The sequence below is a fragment of the Stegastes partitus genome, unplaced genomic scaffold (genome assembly GCF_000690725.1).
Source record: "Stegastes partitus isolate 25-593 unplaced genomic scaffold, Stegastes_partitus-1.0.2 Scaffold738, whole genome shotgun sequence".
Classification (NCBI taxonomy): domain Eukaryota; kingdom Metazoa; phylum Chordata; class Actinopteri; family Pomacentridae; genus Stegastes; species Stegastes partitus.
The window spans coordinates 21,014-32,106 of NW_007578469.1; the positions used below are offsets into that span (position 1 = coordinate 21,014).

The window sequence follows — 11,093 nt, forward strand, 5'->3', positions numbered from 1 at the left end:
TATATATATATATACACACACACATAATATTTTATAATCATAATATATAATACAAAGATAACTATGAATTTACATGTCTAATAAATAAATGCAAATGCAAATGCAAAACTGAGGATTTTTTTTAGAAAATCTTTTGTTGTTGAAGTACACAATAATAATAATAATAATAATAATAACAATAATACATCTTTGAAATACAAACAGTTGAAATACATTTGCAAATTTATCATAACTTAACAATTATTTCCTTTTTAACTCAGCAGATGAAACTGTTAAAGTCACTTCATCATGTAGATCAGTTGTTATCAGTTGTTCTGATATCAAACCGCTCTGAAGAGAACAATAACATCACAGGTTTGTGATTTCATACGTGTCGTGTTTGACTTGGTGGTTTTATGATTGAGAGTGTTGTCGGGGTTTAGCTAACTTGGGTCTGGGCAGACGTTCCCAGAAGACCCTCACAATAAGCTTAGGCCTGCCCGGTCTGACCAGCTTCTTCCCCTGCCAGCGAATCCAACTCACCACCAGGTGGTGATCGGTGGACAGCTCTGCCTCTCTCTTTGTCCGAGTGTCCGAGACACGTGGCCGGAGGTCTGATGAAACAACTACAAAGTCGATCATCGACCGCCGGCCTAGGGTGTCCTGGTGCCACGTGTACATGTGGACATCCTTGTGCTCGAACATGGTGTTCGTGATGGACAATCCGTGACTAGCACAGAAGTCCAGCAACAGAACACCACTCGGGTTCAGATCGGGGAGGCCGTTCCTCCCGATCACCCCTCTCCAGGTCTCACTGTCATTGCCCACGTGGGCGTTGAAGTCCCCGAGTAGAACAAAGGAGTCCCCAGTTGGGGCACTATCTAGCACCCCCCCCAGGGACTCCGAGAAGGCCGGGTACTCTGCACTGCTGTTGGGCCCGTAGGCCGAGACAACAGTGAGAGACCTGTCCCCAACCCGGAGGCGTAGGGACACGACCCTCTCGCTCACCGGGGTAAACTCCAACACGTGGCGGCTGAGCTGGGGGGCAATGAGCAAGACAACTCCAGCCCACCGCCTCTCCCCGCGGGCAACGCCAGAGAAATGGAGCGTCCAGCCTCTCTCCAGGAGTTGGGTTCCAGAGCCCAGGTTGTGCGTGGAGGTGAGGCCGACTATATCTAGTCGATATCGCTCAACCTCCCGCACAAGCTCAGGCTCCTTCCCCCCCAGCGAGGTGACGTTCCACGTCCCAACAACCAGAGGCTCTGTGTGCGGACCAGGTCGCCGAGGCAGCCCCCCCCGGCCGCCACCCAGTCCTCTCTGCACCCGACCCCTATGACTCCCTCTGCGGGTGGTGGGTCCACAGGAGGGCGGGCCCATGTCAATTTCTAAGTTTTTCTCTCATAAGTTACAGTTAAAAACTCAAAATATATTTGATATTGTTAAAAAATCAACAGTAGATTCTTGCAGCTTATAACCAAATTACATGATTAGACTTCTATCAGTGTTTGGATCTTTTGCATTAGAACATTTATTTGATAAAACCAAACTACCTGTAAAAATCAGAATTTTTTCAACTGAAATTTTTGAACCATTTACTGGTATTTTCCATTTTTTGATGTGTTAAATTGTTCTTTAATAATTTTCAATCTTAAATGTACACAATGTTTACTGTATTTAACCCTCCTGTTATCGTTGGGGTCAAATTGACCCCAAAGATAAACCCTATTCGATGTTTAACATCTCTAAATAAGTCATTGATATCATTTTTTCTGTTTTATTTAAGGGGCTATTTACACATAAACCTGGGTGAACAATTATAATTCTGATATTTTCTGGAGGTTTAAAATGTTGGGGTCAAATTGAACCCAAGGATGAAAGATGTATGTAAATTTGAAGGTAGTAGGAGGCTTAAATCAACAAGATATACAATTGTTTTGCAGATTTGAGATGATTATTTTCCACTATTTTTGTAGCTGTCTTTTCTTCTTCTTCTTCTTTTTTTATAGCGCAGACACAAACACCTTCAAACGTTGACAGAAATACAGAAATCTTCTTTTTTTTTTTTTAAATAAATTATATTTTATTGAGGATTTCATTATTATTTAGTCAGAAAGATTCTATTTTTAAAAGACATGAAGTTGATGCACTTTTCCTGTCATTGTGAACTAGCATTATGTATGTGGTTACCATTGTTTGTAAGACCTTTCCTAAATCATGTTTTCTTCCTCAGCCAAGAGTCAAAGAATGAATTGTTTACCATTTAAAAACCTGCGTCATTCACTCAGATCACAAATAGACAAGACAGAAACGTGGGATGGTTTTGTGAGTTGGGATTATCTGATCTGGAGACATTTTAAAGCTGATATACTGAAAAGCCACGTGCACAGCCTTTTGCACAAACCCACTCATGCACACACCGCTGACACCTCTACAAGTGCTTTACCTCCTCCATACCGTGTGCCAAACCCCCATTAAAACCCATGTGTCACAGCAACAATATAGCAGAAACGCACGCTTTTGACAAACGCACGCACACTCCTGCTGTCAGCTGTCATCGGCTGGGAGGACGATCGCGTCACTTTCGGCATAAAACATCTTTTATCCTTGTGGGAGCTGAATCTTCTTGCTTCTTTTCAGAATGAGTCTTTTGTTCTGCAGCAGCAGCCCCAAACACTAATCAAGACCCAGTGTCTGGAGACGAGGGAGGCAGGGTGGGTGGGCTGTTTCTCTTTCTTTATTTGCAACAAGCTCCGTGTGCAGTAAACCCAGCGCTCGCTTCAGTTATTTTCAGCAACATCTCATCCACTCGTGTCGCCGCGAAGATGAGTCGAGTTCAAGCTCTCTGGACGTCATCCGAAGTCAGCGAGCGTCCCTCATAACGTCCACTTAAACAGATCAGATGAAGAGAAAGAAGCTGTGAAACTTTTATTAGGTGACGTTTGATGATAAATCCTCCTGATGAGTTTCTTGTTTTACAGTAGGAATGACAGTGATGTGATTCTTCATATCAGCTAATAAAGGCTTTAAAATGAAATAACAGCCCAAAATCATGGCAGGGAATGGCTTTCAGGGTAAAACATTCACAGTTTAGTCTTAAAATGCTACATAAAATACATGTGGGGTGTTTTACATGCAAGTTAAAGTGCAACAAAAAAGAAAAAGAAAGACAATACTACAAAATAATACACAATACAGTCGTCCTCAAATGTATTCCTACCCGTCCATTAAAGAAAAGGCAAAATTCACAATAGTCACTCAAATAACTAGAAACTGAAAAAAGTAATCATAAATAAAAATTTGCTAAATTATAATTTAGTGAAATAAGACATTGCTTTTGAATTGTGGTTGAAAAGAATAATTAGAAAAAAAAAAACAAAAAACTGTCCAGGACAAATTAGAGCACTTTGCTGATGAGCAGTGAAATACAAATACCTGTCAACAGGTTCAGAAGTCTGACTGAGAGTCACAGAAAACACTTGCAGTGATTGGCTCAAAGGGTTGTCCAACAAAATATTAGTTTACGGGTCCCATCATGCTTGTTTGCTTGTTGTTTATTTAATATTTGTGTTGAAACACAATTCAACAGCAATGCCATGATTTACATTTCATTTTTATTTATTATTGCTTTTTTCAGATTCAGCTTATTTCAGTGACAGCTGTTTTTTTCCTTCTTTAACAGGAGGCTATGAATACATTTGAGGACGACTGTAGCTGTCTCATAAAAATACAATTTTCTATAAATAACATACTTTTCATAGCTTTATTTCGCGTGGCATCATTTGTATTTTGGAGGATTTTTAATGTTTATAAAAGATATTTAGTGGAGTAAAACCAATCAAATGAAACGAGACAGATCGAGATATCTGTCATTTAACAAGCAAATCTGCATAAAGTTGCAGAATCAGTTCTGCTTTTGCTCTTAATAGTCATAAACTGTATCTAATTTTATTTCTTATTTTTTTTAGTACTGAACTTGAATTTAACAGTTTCATCCATTCAATAAATATCAAATGTTTGTCTCTTTTGATGTCAAAAATGACATTTTCTTAGAGTTAAATTAAACTTATACAGAGTAAATCGCATGTAGTTTATATATAGAGAGAATAGAGTTACAGGTTAATGTTGTTTGGCAATAGATGGACTATTTTTGTATTCTATTTTTATGTATTTCAGAAATATTACAAAAATCTGTCAAATCAGAGGGAAAAAATCTGTTAAATTACACATTTTTTTCACTACAGTGTCGTTTTTTGTTGTTTTTTCCTGTTTACACATGATAATATGTTAATTTCACTTCAGGAGAGACTTGGTGTTCTTAATACAGACATATATCAGTGTCAGGGTCAGAAATCAGCCAGAATGAACGGCAACATCACAGAAAAGATTAGATCAGTTTTATTTATCTCCAAGAAAATGCGTGTGTCAGGTAATGCTCTGGAAAGAAAATGCTCTGGAGTTATTACACGGCAACGCAGATCAAATGTTTGGGTGCTTCAGTGAACTTCAGTGCTGCGTCCAGATCAAGGTCACAGCTCCAACTTTTAGGTTTGTCTGAAATCCAAAGACACTGAATTTATCAGGATGCAAAACAGCAGCAAATCCTCACGTTAAAATCAGGCGCCAGAGGACGGTTTTTGTTCATAATTGATTACATTTAGGTTGTGAGACTTAAAATAATCATGTGAGTGTGCTTGGTTGTCTGTCTCTAAGTGTAGCCCTGTGATAGACCCCTGCCTTCACCCTGAGCCAGCTGGGATAGACTCCAGCCCCCCCATGACCCTAGTGAGAATGAATCAGTATGTAGATAATGGATGGATGGAACTTAAAATAATCTCTGTCTAAAAAGACACAGGTACGAGCAACTTCATCCCCTGACTGTGATTGCAAACGAGCATATTTATCCCGAATTGCAGAGCAGCAGTGGAGGAAAGTCAGATTAGAGATTTTGTGAACGACACAACAGCTGTGAGCAGAAACCACAAGGTCAGAAACCCATTATGTCATAAGTGTTCATGAGCTTCCATTGCTGCCCATCCAGACTGAAACACAACCCTGTAGTCACAACTGAAACTGGGTCGGCAGCGTTTCCAAAAAATCTCTCTTCTAGTGTCCTGAGACTCGGTGTAAGATGTTGCAGAAAGCGAGGAGTTATGTTCCTGCAGCGTTCGGTGGTTTTAATTGATTTGTGAACTCTGCACCGTTCTGCCAGGTAGTTCTGACACCCTGACGTGGACTAGCTGTCAGGAACATGCTGCATTCAGAGCCTCCACATGTTCGTCTGGAAGGTAAAGAAAAGCAGCGACACGAAAATGAAAGTGAGAGATGAGAGGCTGAAGCGAGACAAAGAACTATCCGCGGAGATGGAGCAAAGAAGGAACGTTCCTTCCCCAAAGCAGGCATTTGTTTGCTCGGAGCTGCCTCCCCTTCCGTACTGTAGCTGTGCCGAGAGCCTCCGCGCTGATTTATTGCTTTGTTTTGATGCAAATGAAAGCCAGAGCCTTTCCTCCAAATGACTATCCCCATCGCTGCAGGCAGCCGCTGCCGAACGCTCCCTACCTGCCATCACAAGTCGTTCCCAGCCTCAGGTAGCTGATTTACTGCCTAAACTGCGCTGAATGCACAAACTGTGTTTGTGTGTCTTTGGGAGGGAGGGTAACACACACACACACAATCACACACACACACACAAACAGGTAAGAAGAGACAGTGGGAGTTTAATTTACGCTGCGGCTGACGCTGTGATCAATCTGGCAAATTATACAGGAGGTGAAATCACAGAGCTGAATGTGGTTATCTCACACATTCTGTAGGTTCTATACGAGGCTCTGCTGCTTTTACAGTTTCTCTCAGAGGGAGGATTTAATTTTGGGGTCATCGAACGCGTGCTGATCGCTTTACGATGATTGCAGGTTCCTCATGTTGTCTGTTCTCTCCACACAGTACCCGTCCCGACTCCGGCGCCGACCAAACCCCCCACCACCACCCCGCTACCCACAATCCCGCCTGCCAAGGAAGGTCAGAGCACACTTCACATCACTGTTACCATTGTTATCGACTGTGTCCTGGTGTTGGTTTTAATGCTTCACTTTGATCAGATCTGCAGCTTGTGGACACTTCGTCTCACTGGTTTTAGGTCGTAGCAGAAATAAACTGCATAGAAATCACATGTGGAGACATTCAATCAAGTTCTGTAGAAAAAGAGCTGTGTGTTCACTGTGGTTCTGATTTTTAAGAGGGAAAAAAAAGTCACAAATATGCATGAAAAAAAACTTGGTTATTCTCAGAGATTAAGTTGGTACATTTCTGAGAAATAATGTGCAGATTTTGTGAAAACAAAACATCTTGATATTTGACATTAAGGCACCAAATTTACAAAAAAAAGAAGAAAGAAATCTATGTGAAAAAAAAAATCACTGAGATTAAGGAGGTAGATTTACAAAAAAGGTACACATTTATGTAAAAAACAAAAACAACAAAACAAAAAACACACACAATGTTCTTTAAAGTGGTAAATTAAAGAAATAAACTCACAAATATATGTGGGAGGAAAAAAATGCCTGCAAAAAAAAAATCACAAATACACATTTAAAAAAAATCTTTGATGTTTTCTGATGTTAAATTTGCCATTTAAAGAGAAAAAAAACATGAATTCATGTGTAAAAAAAAAAGTTATATTCTGAGATTGAGGTAATAGATCTACAAGAAAATAAACTTCATACGCTTGGAATGATTCCCCAGGTTTTACATTTGAGAGTTTCATATGAGACAAACTTGGATTTTCTCTGAGAATATTTATGAGAAAAAAAAAAAAACTAAATACTTTGCATGACCTAGATAGTTGGTACCTAGATTTATTCCGACTGTCATGGATTCTGCTTTCTCCTCCTTTAACCCTTTGAACCCTGAATCGTTTCTGTACTTTTTTACTCACATTTTTCACTGCATTACAAAATCCAACAGCGTGCTCCTCTCTGTGCTGCATTTATTTTACTGATCCAAAATGTTTTTTCAGCCTCTGAGTCTCTCTCCTCTCTGCTCTGTGTTAACACTTCCTGCACTTCAGCCGAACAGTCGCTGAATTTTGCCGATTGACTGCTGGTGATGGCATCTCACTCGTACCGAAGAGCACATGTTGAATAAAGTGACTTTAATGGAAAAATCTATTTTAAGCTTAGATTTGGTCAATTTTACCGACAGAACCACATGTGACACGAGTTCAAGAACTGTCGGAAATTTGAAAACCTCTCAATTTTTTTCTATTTTTACAGTTTCTGGTAGATAAACGCTGTAATTTGGACATTTTTTAAAAACCCTTCGATGGGTCTTGAGGCTCTGAAGGTTGTTTGTTGATATTTTAATGTCATAAAATGTGCTGAATTTATTTATCTGATGCAGCTTTACTGCACACTGCAGTTAATGACTATCCTTTGAGGCTGGTTTTACTTGTTGCTTTATGTGTTGTCTTGACATTGAATTGTTCTTTCACATCACATTAATGCTGAATGTCAGTTACACAACACTGTAGCTTTATTCAACACAACCGCATGACAGCAAAGCCAGTCATGATAGAAAATGAAGACATGCTAGCAGGTAAATGAAATGTGCATGTTAGGCTTGAAACGTAGGAAGAGTTCTGAAAGTTTCATAATGCTGCGAGCTCGCTCTTCCTTATTTATCGGTTTTAAATCACCCGCAGAGCTCTGAAAAAAACTTTGTAAACCCTGAACAACAATGCCAACTCCTGAAACCAGACTTCACCGTCCTCCTCTGCCTTTCATACAAACACGGATGCAAGAAATAGAAACCAACCGACCTTCCTCCACCGATAAATAAATTAAAACCGTAGTTCAGCTTACAATCAGTGTTTTTTTGTATTTCATGTCGCTGCTGTAAAGCGATTGTCACGGAGGCGAAGTTTCCTTTCACCCGCATGTCATTTTCTATAAATCAAAACGACGACAGTTCAGTCTCATCCGGGACCGACGCCGTACATTAAGAAAAGATTTCACTTTCCTCCCACACACACACGCTTCCGACAGATGAAGACAGACTCAAAGATCTTGTGAAGAAAGCGGCAATATTTTTTCTTTTTAAAATCCCATCATCACACACGTAAAATAATATATAATTACAGAGAAATCTTCAACACAAGATTAAAAAAAAAAAGTCATTCAAGTGTAAACCCAGGGAGTCTTGGATCTGTTACAGCAGTTCATATTTCTACAGACGTGTAATTCACATTCTTCACATGTCTGGAGTTCGTTTTTAAAGTAGCTGCGAGGGAGACGGAAAAAAACCACTATGTACAGTAAATATCTAACTATGAGTGTTATAGATGTTTAAATATCTACAGTCGTCCTCAAATGTGTTCATACCCTCCCATTAAAGAAGGAGAAAAACACTGAAATAAGTTGAAACTGACAAAAGTAATAATAAATAAAAATGTAATGAAAATCATGACATTACTTTTGAATTGTGGTTCAACAGAAATATTTTTTTTTTAAAACAAGCAAACAAGCATAATGTGAGATATAAACTATTATTTTGTTGGACAAACCTTTGAGCCAATCACTGCAGTCAAGTGTTTTCTGTGACTCTCAGTCAGACTTCTGCACCTGTTGACAGGTGTTTGGATTTTAACCCACTGCTCATCAGCAAAGTGCTCTAATTTGTCCGGGACAGTTTTGTTGTTTTTTTTTAAATTATATCTTTGAACCACAATTCAAAAGCAATGTCTTATTTCACTAAGTTGTAATTTACAATTTTTTTATTTATGATTACTTTTTTTCAGTTTCTAGTTATTTGAGTGACTATTGTGAATTTTGCCTTTTCTTTAATAGAAGGATATGAATACATTTGAGGATGACTGTATATCAAAATGAGACCGAATGTGTTAGACGCTAAACATTTCATTTCACAGACCTGTTTAATATAGTAGTGAGATGAAAAAATTCAGTTATTAATAAGGAAAAAATAATAATGACAAGTGCTTTTCCTGGTTGAACCAGATTTCTAACATTTCAAGACTGAAGGAAATCAATTCAAGACAGAATTAACATGCAGTAACAAAATATATACGGAACAAAAATATAAGCACATATTTGTGATTGAAACAATAAAAGCAAAACAGAGAAGATCTGTTGTGTGCTAGAATTTACCCTCTTCAAATTTGAAAAGTATTGAAAAGATAAAAAAAAATAAAATCTCTGGGGCGCCGCTTTAGCTCACCTGGTTAAGCTGGCGTCCATGTACAGGGGCTATCGTCCCCGATGCAGTGGTAGTGAGTTCAAATCCCACTCATGGCCCTTTGCTGCAGGTCCTTCCCACAATCTTCTCTCCCACTTCCCTGTCTCTCTCTTTACTATATACTATCTAGTAAAGGTACAAAAGGCTAACTTTAAAAAATAAAATAAAATCTCCAACATTCAACCAGTTATCACAGTCAGAAACTATAAAAACAGAAAGAATCTTCAGACTTTTTCCTATAGTCCTTGAACTAATCATCTGTATACTTTTACTTTTTACTGCTTTTTATCATACAGGACGTCTCAGCTGAGCTGCAGGCCGTGTTTAGTCAGAGCAAAGAGGAGACGAGTATAGAAAGAAATTAAAACTCAAAGTGGTGAAATATTTGTACTGTTAAAATCAATAAAGCAACTGAATATCTTCCTTAAACACACACACACACACACACACACACACACACACACAAAAAACATTCACCTGGACCAGCTGGTTATACGGCTCAGAAACTCAATCTTTAATCAGCACTAAATCATAAAGTGCATCAGTCGATGTGTCGCTTCACCTCTGCTACACACAGCACAGCAGCCCGGCTTTATTAGAGGAAGCCAAAACATCAATTCTGGTTTCAACAGTTTCAAAACTTTGTTAGTGCGCAGTATGTCGCCGTAACACAGTTTTAGTCTCGCTCTCTAAAGCTAAAATAAATCCATACCCTCCCCCGAGAAAAAGTTGATTAATGCCCGTCGCAGCAGGCGCGCTTTATTATGAAAGAAAATCAGTGTGTTTTTGTTTTTTCCATTTCGTGATTTATTCAGTAAATGTTTGCAGTAAGCAAAGACGACAGAATTGAAGCCGTCTGCAGATCAATCGGCCACCAGCTGACCCTTAAATGTGATTTTATTCGAGGAGAAAAGGTGAGCGATTGGAATGATTGGTGCAGAGCGACGGCGACGGTGGCTCTGTGTTTTGCATTTAATGAGTTTAACACAGTTTCAATCGTTTACAAGTCGAGACCTCTTCAAGTCTAATCAATCACAGGTTCTCTTCGCTCACGGGCTGCTTTTACTCTGGAGTTGGCATCCGTCAGAATAAAAGACAGTTTGTTTGTTTGCACATTGATGAAACAAATGAATGCAAATAAAGCTGATAAATAAATGTGTAGATTTTTATTTTATTTTTACTTTTTGAAGGTCAGGAGCCTAAAGTTAAATCATCCTGCAGCAAAGCGAGCAAAGACGAAAAAAAGTTTATACGAAATGGCAACACGAGCAATAAAAGCTAAAATGTTTCTGGAGAAATTTCTTTTGTGTGAGCAAATGAAACTTTTGCTGGTTAATATAAAAATTCTAATGATCCATAAGGTGTCATTTACATTAATACATTTTATTTTTGAAAAGCCAGTTGTTTGGTAAACCAAGATCAATACCTTTTAACATCTTTGAGCTTTTACTTTGAAAGTGTATCAATCAGCCAATCAGCTGTGAGTCACCGGCTGCTCACAGTGAGCAGAGCAGAGTGACAACCAAACAGGCTTATTAAGGATTAGCTCCTCAAACTAACGCTCACAGCTCAAAAACTAAAGGTCGTATCAAAAAAATTCTTTCACTGTGTGAAGCACAATCTTGTTTTAAACGAACCCATGTATTTTCATGTCCATACTGGGTGTTATATAGATTTGGGGGCAAGTTAGAGAGACTCACCGTTTCTGATTTTCACCCCAATTTTTGGAGCTCCGATATAATGTCAGTGAGAGTCTTGGTCAACATGCTCTGCTCTCTGAGGGGATTTATGAGAAAAGCATCAGTCCTACAGTAATTTAACTCACACTGGGTGGAAGAGGACGGAATGTCATCATTTCTATGCAGAAA

The 11,093-nt window shown here is 38.9% G+C and overlaps 1 protein-coding gene across 1 annotated transcript in view; it reads left to right on the forward strand.

The window, feature by feature from the left end:
- LOC103364287 (collagen alpha-1(XIV) chain-like) overlaps positions 1–11,093 on the forward strand; it is a 112,155-nt gene that overhangs the window by 20,532 nt on the left and 80,530 nt on the right. The window contains exon 4 of the mRNA XM_008291352.1: positions 5,920–5,994. Within this exon, the coding sequence (XP_008289574.1) occupies positions 5,920–5,994 (75 nt within the window). The remainder of the gene's footprint in view (positions 1–5,919; positions 5,995–11,093) is intronic.